At 43.0% G+C, this 16,894-nt stretch overlaps 1 protein-coding gene across 1 annotated transcript in view; it reads right to left on the reverse strand.

Annotated features, from left to right (window-relative positions):
* trpm5 (transient receptor potential cation channel, subfamily M, member 5) overlaps positions 1 to 16,894 on the reverse strand; it is a 49,384-nt gene that overhangs the window by 21,324 nt on the left and 11,166 nt on the right. Inside the window, exons 6-15 of the mRNA XM_084061272.1 lie at positions 16,338 to 16,515; positions 12,586 to 12,650; positions 11,410 to 11,595; positions 11,146 to 11,245; positions 9,951 to 10,069; positions 7,994 to 8,371; positions 6,674 to 6,820; positions 3,519 to 3,642; positions 2,145 to 2,290; positions 1,153 to 1,265 (exon numbers count right to left, since the gene is read on the reverse strand). Coding sequence (XP_083917398.1) covers positions 1,153 to 1,265; positions 2,145 to 2,290; positions 3,519 to 3,642; positions 6,674 to 6,820; positions 7,994 to 8,371; positions 9,951 to 10,069; positions 11,146 to 11,245; positions 11,410 to 11,595; positions 12,586 to 12,650; positions 16,338 to 16,515 — 1,556 coding nt within the window. The remainder of the gene's footprint in view (positions 1 to 1,152; positions 1,266 to 2,144; positions 2,291 to 3,518; positions 3,643 to 6,673; positions 6,821 to 7,993; positions 8,372 to 9,950; positions 10,070 to 11,145; positions 11,246 to 11,409; positions 11,596 to 12,585; positions 12,651 to 16,337; positions 16,516 to 16,894) is intronic.

Here is a 16,894-nt window from a genome sequence, read left to right on the forward strand (position 1 = left end):
TAATCAAGAGTTTTAGCCCGCATAATCAAGAGTTTTAGCCCGCATAATCAAGAGTTTTAGCCTGCATAATCAAGAGTTTTAGCCTGCATAATCAAGAGTTTTAGCCTGCATAATCAAGAGTTTTAGCCCGCATAATCAAGAGTTTTAGCCCGCATAATCAAGAGTTTTAGCCCGCATAATCAAGAGTTTTAGCCCGCATAATCAAGAGTTTTAGCCCACATAATCAAGAGTTTTAGCCTGCATAATCAAGAGTTTTAGCCCGCATAATCAAGAGTTTTAGCCCGCATAATCAAGAGTTTTAGCCGGCATAATCAAGAGTTTTAGCCCGCATAATCAAGGATTTTTGCCCGCGTTTTTCTGGAGGGTCTAACTATGTTTCCTTGTGGAACGCCACAGCTCACTGGGAGGGGGACGACGACAACGACAGGATTTGCATTAAGCCACGGCCACGGACCCCCACCATGAGATTCTGTATCTCTGGGACCTCAATCTACACTGTAAGTTATATTTGTTATTCTCACTCTGAAAGTGTACAAATGGAACCAAATGGTCCGTTAAATTCCACTTGGACACTTTCAGAGTTACAGAACCATAAGGGTCCATTTGGTTCCTATACCAACTATGAATCATAATTGCTGGGGACCCCCTGGAACCCCCCTAAGGCATTGGCTCTCAAAGTGGGGTCCTTGAGGGAGTTCTAGGGGGTCCCCAGCTAAATGATGGATAGTTAGGAACCAAATGGACCCTTATGGGTCTGTAACTCTGAGAGTGTACAAATGGAACCAAATGGACCCTAACGGGTCCATTTGGTTCCATTTGTACACACTCAGAGTTAAATTAACATTGATTTATAATATAAATTGGGGTCCCAGAGATAGAAATGCCATTAAATGGGGGTCCGTAGCCCTAATGCATGTCAAACTGGGGGTCCTTGAAATTAAAATGGTTGAGAATCACTGCTAGAGCCGTAAAAATCTTCTCTTATGGGGGTCCCTGCAGGTATAGCTTTTCAAATGGGGGTCCGCAGGCTAATAAGTGTCAATTTGGGGGTCCTTGACATGAAAAAGTTTGAGAACCACTGCTCTACGGCATCAATTCTTAAAGTGGAGTACAGTACAGTAGATGATTGAGATAGATAGTGTGTGAACTCACCTGAACTTGATGAGGTTGGTCCAGATGAGAGCTGGACAGAAGAAGGACACCACTAGTTTGGAGATGGCAGTGTCTGTGGTCATGGCCCCCCACCAGATCTTAGTGAGGAGAGCCTGCAACACAGCGTGTTTGTAACTTATTACAGTATATCATTGCTGTCGGGCAGAAACCTTATTATCTCCATATTTGAACGGATATTTCATATCCACAAGCTTTGAGCTTGTAGATCTGTTACTTTTGCTGTTGCTATTGTATTGAGGAAAATGTATTTCCTCCACAGAATCAAATAAGCATAATTAATTAATGAATTATTAGCCCAAGGATGTAGTTAAAATGCCTTTATTGTCTCTAGGGCATAAAGTAACACATATATATATATTTTCCTCACATGTTTTAATTTGTCACATTATGTCCTAGACTAGAGACAACAATGCTCTATTCTTTGGTGAGTAATTTGACCCTGAATAAAGCAGAATGCTCTGTGCTTTAATTAAAGCTTAATCAGTTGTATGGAACAGCATGCACATAGTCTGTCTATGTGGATGTATACCACAAGGGGGCAGCATAAGCCTGAGAATCTGTCTTTCATCATTGCTTCTTTCATCATTCATACAGTACACAGACAATTCTCCTTTCATGACTTTATTTTATCGTTTAGAGGAAATGTATTTTATCATTTCCTCTGTGCTCCTAAATATATCATTTAAAAAAATATATATTCAAAGATTTGCAAAGAAAATCGAGATTTTTCAAAAATAGCGGATCTACAAGCTCGTAGCGCGCTGTGAGCTTGTAGATCCGCTATTTTTGAATAGCCAAAGAAATCTTAAAATGCCACACAGATGCGTTCCCAATCCGATGCGTTAGCCGATCTACAAGCTTGACACATTGTGAGCTTGTAGAACGGTTATTTCCGCCAAATGTTTGCCCCCAGAATAGAGATGCAGGTTTCATGTAAAAAAAAATCCATTAAAACGTTGTCTAAATGTTACCTGGACTCCATCGTGGGCGAAGAAGCTCTTGGCGTCGGCCTCGGTTGCCAGGTTGAGGACGGTGGACTTGCTCCAGCAGCAGGTCCGTCTCACCAGCAGAGCGTAGGCCCTGTCCTCACTGTTGGAGTAGCATTCTCCAAACAGATCTGGCAACACATTTGTGACGAAGTTAAATTAAAGGTTTCATGACGTTCAGTTTTACCACACATTAAAAGTCTTTGTCATGGTCCTTCAAACGTGTATAGAAAGTTTTAACCAAAACTTCCACTCCAGTGATCCATGGCAGGTGTTTTTCTCTCACATTTCTAAAGCCTTTTCAACTGCAATGAAAAAATAAATCTCTGCCTGCGGGTGTCACTGGTGAGGGATTTTGCCTGTCAATCAGGCAAAGGAAAGGATAGGGGAGGGGAGGGGCGAGGAGGAGAGTGGGCGGGATTAATCGACAGTGACCTCACTGCCCAAGGGCCAAGCTCAGATTACTTTTCAGCCTAATTATTCAGAAAACCCCAGACCACAGAAAATCCACTGAATGTTCAAGTTCAGATTTTTTTGGGTGTAATTGAGGTCATAAAACCCCCCAAAAAACATAGAAAATAAAAAAAGTGAAAATGAATGTCATAGAACCTTTAATTTAGATAAGAGGTTTCAACTGTATTCTAATATAGGCCAGTGGTTCCCAAACTGGGGGTCAGGACCCCCAAATTACTTTGGGGGGGTCCCCAGATATTTAGCTTAATGTGCAACATAGTTTTCTCACTCAACAGTAAACAGACCAACATACAGTATAAGTGTATACAGGGTATTTCTTAACTTACAATGTAATGACTTAAGACCGTTTTAATACCAAATTGACCAAATTGTCAAATATTACGTAAGAAAGAGGCAAACGTTGTGAAAATAGCCGATCTACAAGCTCACAACGCCCCGCAAATATGATTATTTTGAGGGGTTGTGGCCTGAAACGTTTTGGAACCCCAAAATCCCAAATGTTCATTTTTCAGGAAATGACAAAAACAAAACAAAAAGTGGAGTTAGGAGGTTTTGTTCATCATTGATAAGAACAGCTGAATGGACCTCCAACTCACAATGAGGTTGGAGGTCAAAAGGGGGTGGAGCCTGGAGTCAGCTAAACCAGCTAACTCCACCCCCCTTTGGTGGAGTTAGCTGGTTTAGCAGAAAGTTTGAGGATCCAATGGCGTTAGCTGGTTTAGTCAGAAGTGCTTTTTAATGCTTTTCATTGGTTCAATATTTTTTTACCAACACACAGAAACGATTATATAACCATTAACCCATGAGGGTTGGGCACTTTGTGTGCAAGACACGAAAATAATCAATAATCAATCTCAAATCATAGTAATAGTTTAGTTGACTCACCCAGAGCAAACTGCTCATATTTGGCCTCCTTCATGCTCCGTGCTGACTCTGCCTCAGACTCCAGGCGAGCCATCTCTTTCAGGATCTTACAGCCCACCAGAGCTGCAGCCACAGCCTCAGGACCCTAAATATACATAACAGATCTTACAGCCCACCAGAGCTGCAGCCACAGCCTCAGGACCCTAAACATACATAACAGATCTTACAGCCCACCAGAGCTGCAGCCACAGCCTCAGGACCCTAAACATACATAACAGATCTTACAGCCCACCAGAGCTGCAGCCACAGCCTCAGGACCCTAAACATACATAACAGATCTTACAGCCCACCAGAGCTGCAGCCACAGCCTCAGGACCCTAAACATACATAACAGATCTTACAGCCCACCAGAGCTGCAGCCACAGCCTCAGGACCCTAAACATACATAACAGATCTTACAGCCCACCAGAGCTGCAGCCACAGCCTCAGGACCCTAAACATACATAACAGATCTTACAGCCCACCAGAGCCGCTGCCACAGCCTCAGGACCCTGAGACCTCTAACATTTTGTGTTTTTTTGACAGCGTCACTCAAAAGTAGCAGATCTACAAGCGCGTTTTGAGCTTGTAGATCTGCTACTTTTGCTACTTTTGAATTTGAATCCTGAAAAGTAAGTTATGCCGCGCTATGAGCTTGTAGATCTGCTATTTTTGAAAAATCGTGAACATTTTTGCTAATCTTTGAATATATATTCAACAAAAGTCTTCTAAATCCTAACCATTTAAAAAAAAAACGTATGTTGCTATAATATCAGTGGTTCTCGACCTTTTCCATGCAAGGACCCCCCAAAAAACAAACATCAGCATTAGCGACGACCAATTACAGTACATGAAGATTGAAAATGGGTGAAGTCGTCCTTTAATCCATTCAGACCGGGAACGCATCCGTGTCATTTTAGATTTCTTTGGCCATTCAAAATTGGCAGATATACAAGCTCATAGTGCTGCACCGAGTGCCGCGCTATGAGCTTGTAGATCTGCTATTTTTTTGAAAAATTGTGAAAATGTGTGCAAATCTTTGAATATATATATATTTTTAAAGCGAATATTTGTAACTCAAATCTTTGCTTCTGGGGGATTCTACAACATGTCTTCTAAATCCTAACAGGTTTTTGAAAAAAACATATATTGCTATAATCAGTGGTTCTTAAAACATGTATTTGGCCACGGACCCTCCCATCTCAAAATCTGTTGTTCCAGGGACCCCCCAGAAGCAAAGATTTGAGTAAAAAAAATTGCTTTATAAAAATACATATATTCAACGATTTGCACACATTTTCACTATTTAAAAAAAAAATAGCAGATCTACAAGCTCATAGCGCGGCACTCGGTGCCGCGCTATGAGCTTGTAGATCTGCTATTTTTTTAATAGCCCAAAGAGATCTTAAAACGACACAGATGCGTTCCCGGTCTTAATGGCTTTAACATGGACATTCTGACAGCTACAATTACGCAAGCAATTCATTTAAAGCTGGAGATAGTTGTGATGAACTAATAGTCCATGAGCCAGAGCCCCAAAATTGAGCAATGATTATCGAAAGAGTGGGCAAAACCAAACCTATATTAAATTGTTCATAGGGTCAATACGAGTAAATAAATATACGATAACCTTTCCACAGGAGCAGCTTTTTCATAGTTATCACACATTTTGTTATTTTCCCCATACATGACAGGTGAAAAAATGACAACATTTAAAAAAGAGTTTTCTGAAATTGTATATTTAAATATGCAAATTAGGCATTTAGTCCATGAGCCAGAGCCCCAAAATTGAGCCAGATATTGAATATTCCCTCGTTAAAAACCTTTGACTCCAACATCTTAACAAAATGAAATAAGAATGTTCACTCTGGCTTTGTCCAATGTTCCAATGTTGATTCTGGAAAGTTGTGCAAATTCGGGCATATTTTCCTAATGCCTAATTTGCATATTTAAATATACGATTTCAGAAAACTTGTAATACGATAAATCATTGTCTTCATGTAAGTAATCAACTGGGGAAGTTTCATTACGATGACTCTTTTTTAAATGTTGTAATTTTTTCACCTGTCATGTACGTATGGGGAAAATAACAAAATGTGTGATAACCACGAAAAAGCTGCTCCTGTGGAGAGGTTATCATATATTTATTTACTCGTATTTACCCTATGAACAATTTAATATAGGTATGGTTTTGCCCACTCTTTCGATAATGAAATCTTGTCTGGCTCATCTAACTATATAAATGGCGAGCAACTTCCGTGCCCTCGGTGTCCACACCCCACAGCTCTGTTATCGACTAAACACAACACCGTCACACCACATGTCGCCAACACTGTCGCCACGGCGGGCGGCCTGAATTTACGTTTCGCGTAGGGCACCTGCCATGCCTCACTACACCGTTCCCACCTCGCAACATAATTAATTCTACTCACCAAATGTCGGACACAACGGAAGTGGAAGCAGCTTCCTACCGCTTACCGTGCGTACCACCGAGGCCAACACAACACGACGGCCCGCCATTGAAAATCCCCAAAACAACAAGAGCACGTTGCTCTGCTCTGCTCCACACACCAGGCTAGGTTCATGACACCAAAGGATTAGCCAGTGATGTCATCATTACTGGTCAACACACCAGGCTAGGTTCATGACAGCAAAGGATTCGACAGTGATGTCATCATTATGCAACCCGGAAGTACACATCGCCGGCATTGGGATGCCAGGTTGGGATGCCACGCCAGAAACAAGCAAGAACCTGCATGATTTTTTTTGATGATTTTTTTTTTTTTTTTTTTTTTTTACCGTTTGGAGATTTTCATCCGACGACTTTGGCGCGGACCACCAGGGGGTCCGCGGACCCCCTGAAACATAACAAATATTATTTCTTCCCAATTTTTTTCTCAATTTTTTTACTTTTACATTACAACTTTTTTTTTTTTTTTTTTTTTTTCCCAAATGTTCATCCCATATATACACGCGCCCACGCTGGGCCCCGTGCGCGGCTGGGGGTTTCGGGCGGCCGTAGGCCGCCCGGACCTCTAGTGGACTATAATAGCGAACACAGATCCCTATAAACAGATGCAAACTAAGATGAAGTGACTCAGTGAGAGAGGAGAGAGGAGAGAGTATAGTATACAGACCATGGCCCAGAAGTAGTTGGCCATCTGTTGGCGGTTCTGAAGCACCGCCCACAGGAACAGGTCTCTCCAGGGATGGTCACAGCGCTCCTCTAGCTCCAGCTCCAGGTTCTTCTGGCTGTGGAACAGACGACCCTTAGCAGGCTTCTCCTGGAAGAGAGAGACAAAACAGAACGCATAAGACCATAAGGTAAATCATGTGCTATATCAGGGGTGGGCAACTTTGATGATGTAGAGGGCCACTATATTTAAATGAATGCCGTACTTCTATGTCACACAAAGGTAGCAAAAATAGCCGATCTACAAGCTCAAAACGCGTCGCGGAGCGACGCGTTTTGAGCTTGTAGATCTGCTATTTTTGCTACTTTTGAATTGGAATCCTGATTTTTTTTTGTTGCTATTTTTGAATTGGAATCCTGAAAAGTAACATTTTTATTTAATTTCAAACGCATTTAGTTATACTCATGTTAACTTTATGAACTGAAATACAAATACATTGGCCATAAAAAAAGACAATAGAATTTTAATACTAGTCACTAAGCTACTAATATATAGATATAGACTGAAGTAATTAAAGCGGGTCACGTTTGCATGTTTGGGATTGTAACAGCTGAAATCAATAATATATCAGTATTACGAAATTAACCTGCGGGCCGCATTAAGTGAAGGTGGGGGCCGCATGTGGCCCCCGGGCCGCTAGTTGCCCATGTATGTGCTATATTGTGCATGAATACACACATTTTGTTTTATATAACCCATTCCATCCGGGAACGCATATACTGTGTCATTTAAGTTTTTTTTAGCCATAACCATTATTTTATACTTTGGGCTGTTCAAAAATAGCAGATATACAAGCTCGTAGCGCAGCACCGAGTGCTGCGCTACGAGCTTGTAGATCCATCTTTAAATATTTGTGAAAACTTGTGCAAATCTTTTAATATATTTATATATTTTTAAAAGCAAACATTTTTAACTCAAATTTGAACTCTGATTCTACAAATGGTTTTTTTTTTTTTGCTGTAATATCAGTGGCTCTCAAACTTTTTTCATGTCAAGGACCACCCAAAATGATATGTATTTGTCCATGGACAAAAGCGGCAATAAACAGCTGACATTTGGAGAAAGCGGAAAAACGGGCTTCACTGTCCCGTGCACATGGTAATGGTCAATGGCTGTGTGCAAATGCAGAGCAATTTCTCCAGCCACTGAGGAGAACCGGGCAGAACACATTTTGGGCTCACCACCCACACAGAGCTTTGTGGAATTACAGGAGGACATATTATTGCTGCTGGATCTTGCTTTTGGCGTTTGTACATCTCTCACCGTGGGGGTCTTCTGGTAGAAGCCTTTGCAGGAGTCATGGAGGAAGTCCTTCAGCACCTTGGAGACCTCGTGCAGCGTGAAGCGGGGGGCCTTGCGGTGGTCCCCGCCGCCCTGGTGGTCCCCCCCCTGGTGGGGGTGGTGGTGGTGCAGGCCGGGGGGCCCCGGGCGGGAGCGGAGCTGCTTCTCCTGCTTCTCCTGCTCCTTCTTGAGGAGCAGGTTGTGGAGCAGGCTCTTCTCCGACACGGCCCAGTAGAGCTCCTGCAGCCGGCCGTAGGTGAGGAACTCGCTGAGGTTGACGCCGTTGTCCACGAACAGACGCACAAAGTCGGGCTTGTCGTTGATCAGGGCGTCCATCATCACCTCCTCCAGGTCACACGCCTGTAGAGAAGAACACACGCATATCCACCCAGTGTTGCTTTCCTTCGACTAAAACTGTGACGAAAAAACTTTTTTTCACCGACTAAAACTAAATAAAAACTGAGCTATGATGACTAAAACTAAGACTAAATATATTGACAATTTCGTCAACAAATAAAAACTAGACTAAAATGTTAGTGAGGGACTAGTGGAGAAGAGATCCAGTAGAACTAAAAGACAAGTCATTTTATGTTTGGTTGCACTCGGGTGTTGCGCTCTGAAAATAGCCGATCTACAAGCTCACAATGCGTCGCGCTGCGACGCATTGTGAGCTTGTAGATCTATTTTCAGCATGCAACCAAAATTAGGCGCCATCAACGCCATCAAGGCGACCACCAAAATACATTTTATTATATATATTTATCATAATCTTATAGGGGGGCACGGTGGCACAGTTGCTAGCTCTGTCGCCTCACAGCTAGAAGGTCCTGGGTTCAATTCCCACCGGGGGAGCTGTGGGCACTGGGGGCGTGTCTTCTCCTCCACGTCATCAGCGAGCATACCCTGGGTGGGGTTGGCGAAAGGGTCTCTCTGTGTGGAGTTTGCATGTTCTCCCTATGTCTCCTAGGGTAGTTAATACCCTTGCAATAACATGTAGTAATCCTGGTCGCTATACCGCTTCCCCCATGACAGCCGGGGCGCCTGATGGAGGGGAAAGGAACTGGTTGGAATAACGTGTTCCTTCCACGCGCTACGTCCTACCGGGAAAACTCCCCCCTGTAAGGTGACAAGAAGGTCAGTTGGCTCTCATGCATTGAAGGAGGCATGAGCTAGGCCCTGGGCTCCCTAGACTGTGGGGTGAGTGTAGCACCCAGGATCACTTAGAAAATTAGCACCGGGTGAAAAAGGGTTCCAAAATCGTGAGATAGAAAATTAAAAATAATCTTGGTATTTAGTCGACAAAAACGACAAAAGACAAAAACTAAAACATTTCAGATGACTAAAACTAAATGGAATTTTATTCAAAAGACTATGACTAAAACTAAATCAAAATCTGCTGTCAAAACAACACTGCATCCACCTTACAAGCATTTTTAAACCCATAGAACTGTAGTTCTCAAACTTTTTTTGCGCCAAGGACCCCCACATTGATACAGTATGTATTTGGCCACGGACCCTCATCTGAAAATGTGTTGTGCCAGGGACCCCCAGAGGAGAAGATTTATGTACCAAAAAAAGAAAATGATTTAAAAGTTTCCAAACATTCTCGATACATTACTTTTCCAAAAATGTATCAAAAGCAGCAGATGTACAAGCTTGCCGCGAGCCATGAAGTGACGTGCTGTGAGCTTGTTTATCTATCCAACGTATAAATGGCCATTTCTAGACCCAGAGAATATTTCGTTGCCAGTGGAGAATATGATCATTTAACTACTTTTTACAACCTCCCATTATAAAGGGACATCATTTTTCTAAAACATTTCCAGAAAATGTCAAAACTAGAGGAAATCTATTGGCTATTTTCGTTATTCGTTGCACGATGATGATGATCATATAGGGCTTTAAGTTGTTAAATATACATAATTGAATATTCTCTCACCCTCCACTCCACGTCGCCGTTGAAGATGTCGCTCTTGGCGATGTCTGCTCTGTTCCAGGCCACCGCCAGCTTCAGTTCATCCAGGAAGTCCTGGGCCTCCTGGCTTTGGCTTTTACAGGCTGACGCGCACGCGCACACGCACGCACACGCACACGCACACGCACACACACACACACACACACACACACACACACACACACACACACACGCACAACATCATCCAGAATTTAAATCTCTGAGCTTCTGAAAATGTCAAGGCTTCGTCTCTCAACAACACACAATATGTTGGACAGCCACTGTAATGCATAATATTATACAGCTTGTTGACAAGGACTGATCTGCAAGCTACACCGTGATATCATGGAGAATAATGTTGCTGTCGGGCAGAAACCTCTTATCTCCATATTCTAAGTTTTTGTGTTGCTGTTTTTTTGTAAATTAACGCCCTAGTGGCCTACTTGATCATAGTACAGCGTCACACAAAAGCATCTAAAGTATCAGATCCAAAAGCTTGCGCCGCGTTTTGAGCTGCTACTTTTGATGCTTTTGAATTTGAATCCTGAAAAGTCACAGTTTTGGACATGTGAGGTTTCCACCCGACAGAAACGATACACTGAGCTATACTGACGATATGGATCCATGTTAGAATGATAATGATATAATGACACGATTTGGGGCTTTTCCAAACAAGGTTACAAAGTGCTTTTACAGAACAAGATAAAAGAGCAGCATGTGGGAACCATAAGAATGAAAACAGCAAATAAAAATCAATGGGTAAATGACGTTAAATAAAAACCACGAAACAAAAAATAAACACATATCTAATCAAATAAAACGATAGATCAGACAAAGCACTGAGAAAAGGACTTGACATTAAAAGTATGTTTAGCATGTTGCTCTGTGTAGGACATGCTCTATACGGCATTGGTTCTCAAAGTGGGGTCCGGGGACCCCCAGGGGTCCATGGGGAGGTTCCAGGGGGTCTCCAGCATTAGCTAATCATTTTAACCACTTTATCCATACTTTACACTTTGGCTACTCAAAAAAAAAATAGCAGATGTACAAGCTCCCAGCGCGTCACTTCGTGCCGCACTGTGAGCTTGTACATCTGCTATTTATCATTTTTTGATTCTTCAAAACATTATCAGATGGTGGTCTGCGGCCAAATGAAAAGGTTTGAGAACCAATGCTGTACCTTTGACCAGAGCTTTGAGGATGACCGTGTCCAGCTCTGAGCTCTCCTGTTCAGGGTCGTGAACCGTCAGAAGGTGTCCGTTATCCAAGATCTTCTTGATCTGAAATGCAGGTAAAAAAAAACAACCTATAATAAATAAATGTCTGCTTAAAACTTGCGGAAATGCGGGACGGTTATAGTGTCCGGTTCCATGAAAGCACCACGGTTCCAAGAATCTGGAACGGAACCAGTTCTAAGAACCAAAGTTCTTTTTGTCTCTCTCACCAGTTTGACCCAGCCAGTGAGGTCAGCGGTGTGGTGAGCACTGGGGAAGGTCTCCAGCAGCAGCTCCTGAACGCTGTCCGCCTCCCAGCAGCCCTGGTTCATCAGGGTGACCAGGATGTCCGCTACGCCTCCGGACCGGGCCAGGATCAGCCAGGGAGTGGAGTTCACTATGCCCTTATACATCCTCTGAGGACATACACACAACATGTTATCAGCGTTCATTGTTTTTGAGTGGTGCCAACCACTCCTATATCTGACTTTGTCTGTGTGTCCGGGTGTGTGTCTGTCCGGGTGTGTGTCCAATAAACAAACATTGATGACAACATCAATACGGGCCTCATCAAAGGCATCACTCTCTTCACACAGGGTGTGATTTTTGAGTGGTGCCAACCACTCCTATATCTGGCTTTGTCCGTGTGTCCGTATGTATGTATGTCCAATAAACAAACATTGATGACAACATCAATACGGGGCTCATCAAAGGCACCACTCTCATCACACAGGGTGTGATTTTTTCTTTATTCTAAGAGTAATTATTTGGCTTTTATGCCTTTTCATTGATAGGACAGTAGGCTGACAGGAAATGGGGAGGGGGAGATGGGAAGTGACACGCAGCAAACGCCGTCGGGCTCGGGACTCGAACCCATGCCGCGTTGTCAGGCTACATTGAGCCTTGGTGCCTGGACCGCTACGCCAGCCGTCCAAGGCCATCAGTGTTAATTTTGACAGCAAATTTTGATTTAGTTTAATCGTCTTTTGAATAGAATTGAATTTCCTTTTAGTCATATTTTAGTCATCTGAAAAGTTTTAGTTTTAGTCGACTAAATATCAATATCATTAGATTTTAGTCGACTAAATCTATTTGATTTAGTCGACTAAAATGTATTTTTGCGGGCCTTGATGGCGTAGTAATGCCTGATTTTACACTTGGTTGCATGGAGCAGATCTACAAAATAGCAAATATGCTACGTCTATAAATACATTTACGTACTATACTTTAAAATTTAAAACACTTCTGGGGTCATTTTAACATTTACTCAGGCTTTTGTTTGCACCCCAGACAGTTCTGAAGTTGCTTCGTTCAATATTCATATATTTGATATTATTAAAATTGTAATGTTGCATCTAAAGTGACCCCTATAGGCTGGGTCGTAACAATCACTGAATGGAACCCACCTTTAGAATCCTGGGTTCTCCGTGGACCAACAGACACAGAACAGGGATCTCAAAGCTACCCGTGCCTGCAGAAAAAACACAGAGGAACTCAAAATTATAACCTGTTTTGCTGTCTTGGGGAACCTGGTTACTCTATACCGCCCCCATCTGGCGGAGTCAGGTTTTAAAAATGATGCACTGCTGAGCAACTGTCACATCACTGTCACTCAATGTGGGGTACAGTGGTCCAAGCCCCAGGGGTCCTTGAGGGGGTTCCAAGGGGTCCTCAGGTACAGTTAGGAACCAAATGGACCCTTTTAGAGGTCTAATTGGTTCTATTTGGTTACACTGTCAGAGTTAAATTAACACCGAGGAGTTTACAGCGCATATTGGGGGTCCCCGAGATAAAAGTTGAGGGGAGCGTGGTCAAAGCCCGGGGCCCTGACAGATCTTAAAGGAGTAGTTCACCCAAAAAAGTAATTGGTCACCCCATGAAGCCTTGAATTCATGGAGAGTTTACCTAATTTGGTAAAAATACCAAATTAGGTTTACCTTGTAAACCTGTGATGTGACAATAAACCTGATTCTGATAAAAGAAATAACTGATATTTGATGCAGTGTGTTTGTGAAGGGGTGGATCATGTCCTGAAGGTCAGGAGGTGACGTGACCTTGACTGCCTTGTAGGTCATCACCAGTGTAGAGCTGGATGAAGCGTCCTTGAGCAAGGCACTGAAGCCCTGACTGCTGCAGATAAGCAGGTTTGTTACAGTTATACTGTGTAATTTACACATTCTATTTCAATGTAAGGATTAATCCTGACAATCAGTGTGATTGACAGGAGATATGATCAGAGGAGCAGAGTTTCTACCACCATCATGAAGACATGGACTGAAGAATGGATACAGTTTCTCAGTGAAGGTGCAGCCAGTGAAAGAGTAGATATGAACTCTGGCCTCCACATCGTAAAAGGACACCAGACCCTCCTCATAATCCACAAACACTCCCACTTTCTGGACCTCCTCTCTTACAGGGAGGAGGACAGCAGGACCAGCAGCAGCCATGTACTCATTTCCATTCCTCAACCATATAGTCCAGTAACCATTGTTGATGGACTCTATGGCCACTCCTACACTCCAGGCAGTCTTCCCTCCAACCTGAACCTCATAGTAAAACCTTCCTGAAGAGAAGCTTTGTTTTCCTAAGACAACAACACATGGATAGAATCTATCTGTGTTCTTTGGGAGATTCTTCTTTACGTTTCCATGACTTACTTGTTTTCCATCCTCAGACAGGATGAGTTCACAGTGAGCTGTATCAGGGTCCAGAGTTACATCCACCTCATATTGCTGGATCCTCCTCATCTCAGCATCACACGGCTTGTTCTCCATCTCTTCACTGAGTGTCTTCTCCAGCTGTCTAGAACTGTCCCAGTGATGTCTAAGAACCCAAACAGTGACTCAAGTTACGATCCAGTAATGGTCAGCTTTGACTTCCAGTCGGTGCTCTAATGGTTTCAATAGGAGGATGTAGACTCTGCTTCTCTTTCACTAATGTCCTCACACTGTGTGGAATCAGCCTTTAAATCCAGCTCCTCAAATCTCCACTCATCAAATATGACGTCATTTTCCCAAATATAGAGTTCCATGTGACTCCAGACCGGCCTCAACGTACTGTGATTGGACACGTCGGGTAACCATGGCAACATGGGGCGGCCATAGCTGTATCGTTAGAGAGCCCGCCTGGGAAGGCAAAGGTCCCAGGTTCGATTCCAGGCCTCAGCAATGTGTCAAAGCGTCAAACTCAGTAAGACACTAAAAGCCTTGACTGCTCCCCGAGCCGCTACAACCAACAGCTGCTCACTGCTAGGATACAAATATAGTGACAAAAACACACACACACACACACACACACACACACACACACACCACACACGCACGCACGCACACACACACACACACACACACACAAGCACACACGCACGCACGCACCACACACACACACACACACACACACACACACACACACACACACACACACACACACACACACACACACACACACACACACACACACACACACACACACACACACACACACACACACACACACACACACACACACACACACACACACACACACACACACACACACTTCTAGACCAGTGGTTTTCAAAGTGGGGCCAGGGGGGCAATTAGTAAGTAGTGAGGGGGGAAAAAAATAGTAAATGAAGTGCATCTTAGGATGGACATATAGAAACACTGAAGACTGACCTAAAAACATGTCTGTCCTCAGATTACAATTGGATTTAGAATTCTATCTCCTACCAGCTTGACCCCAGAGAGTCAAACAACTCCATGGAAGGAGCCCAGTGGGCGTGACCTCCTCTGCACCCCGCCCCACCCCTCTTTTGTCTGTAAATATAGTATTTTTTGCTGCTATTGGTGTTGTTACTGATATGTTATGTTACGTAATGTAATGTATGTAGCATATGTTTCTAAAACATGCTAAATATTGTTACTCCTATAAACCCATACCAGATGTAACAATACAGAAACCTAGAACCAGTATGATGACTAGATTAACATCATGTTTATTTCTTTTGCATACTAAGTGTAAAAGAAGGGGGTCGAGTACCATGCAGGAGCCATGTTCAACGCTGCTTCGATAACCTCTCGTCATCGAAAATAGCCGATCTGCAAGCTCACAACACATCACTTCTGCTACGGATTGAGCGTCTGTAAGTCAGACATTTTCAACATGCGAGGATGTCGTACGACAAAGTATACGTCCAGCTTAACCACCCCAGAGCTGCCTTCCCCTTGGATCTGGTCCTATTTTAACAGCATTTCTCAGTAATATGGCAATGGATTAACTAAGGACCTGTGTCAGTGTCCTAACAATGGATTAACTAACAAAGCAAGGGGTCGACTGGAGAAGTGGTGACAAATATTTAGCTCAAATAACGTTATAAACAGTGTTGGCCAAGTTACTTAAAAAAAAGTAACAATAATTAGTTATAGTTACTAGTTAGGCTACTGCTCTCAAAAGGTAAAAGTTACTTTACTTAAAAATAATAATAGTAAAAAAAAACAGCCAACCTAAAAGTACTCAGTACTTTACAGCCTTCCTAGAAATGTACTCGAGTAACAGTAAAATGTGTGTCTTGGAAAAGTATCAAAACAATCTAATACTCAAGTAAAGTACAGATCTTCAGAATCTGTACTTAAGTACAGTACTCAAGTACATTCTACTCCGTTACTGTCCACCACTGCTTAAACCCTATACGGTTGACCAGAGTCCCTCGGGGCTTAGTTTGTACTAGTATCTTTTCTGTTTTCACTCTACATTGAATATTTTCACAGAAAATAGCCGATCTGCAAGCTCTCAATGCGTTGAGAGCTTGTAGATCTGCTATTTTCTGCGGGGAAAAAAGTTTTCCCCCAAATACGGATGCTGGGGTTAAATGACTTTGGCTAGAACAACACAGGGTATAACGAACGGCACACGTCAGGTATAGGGCATAGCAGTGGCGGCCATTTTCTGGTTCCACTTCAAAATACTCAATGCATTTTTCCCAATGACATTTAAAAAAATATTTATATCAATTAATTTAAGGATTGAATCAAGACATCCAGGGTCCTGGTGAATCATGACCATTAAAAAAAAATGTCTGTGATTTTATTTTATTTCATATTTAATTATATGATATACTATATTTAATAAATACCCTTTGTTTTGGCCGCCACTGCTATGCCCTATTATTATTCCGTACCCCCGTATCCCGTGCGCTGCTCGGAGATGTGCTTCAGCAGCTTGACCCTCATCTCGCTGGTGGCTCCGGGCCTGTGAGGGTCCTCCTCCACCAGCACATGGTGGGAGTGGTGACAGTCCAGGGAGTAGACCGACCCGTGGGGAAGGTCCTGGGTCTCGTACACCACAGGCTCATCCGCCTGGGGGGGGAGGGGCAACGTGAAAGCATCAACAAAGCTGAATTCCAGCATTTCTCTGTATGCACGTCTGTGTGTGTCTTAACATTCACATGTTATCTAGAGCCATGGTTCTCAAAGTGGGGTCTCGGGGGACCCCCAGGGGTCCTTGAGGGGGGGGGGGGGGTTGCAGGGGGTCCCCAGCAAAATGTGTTATTATAGCCGCACAATCATTTTAAACCACTTTAACCTTTTATACTTTGGCTATTCAAAAATAGCAGATATACAAGCTCATAGCGCGGCACCGTGTGCCGCGCTATGAGCTTGTAGATCTGCTATTTTTGAAAAATCGTGAACATTTGTGCAAACCTTTGAATATATATATATATATATATATTTTTAA

Source organism: Gymnoscopelus microlampas (assembly GCF_963454915.1).
Source record: "Gymnoscopelus microlampas genome assembly, chromosome: 1".
Classification (NCBI taxonomy): Eukaryota; Metazoa; Chordata; class Actinopteri; order Myctophiformes; family Myctophidae; genus Gymnoscopelus; species Gymnoscopelus microlampas.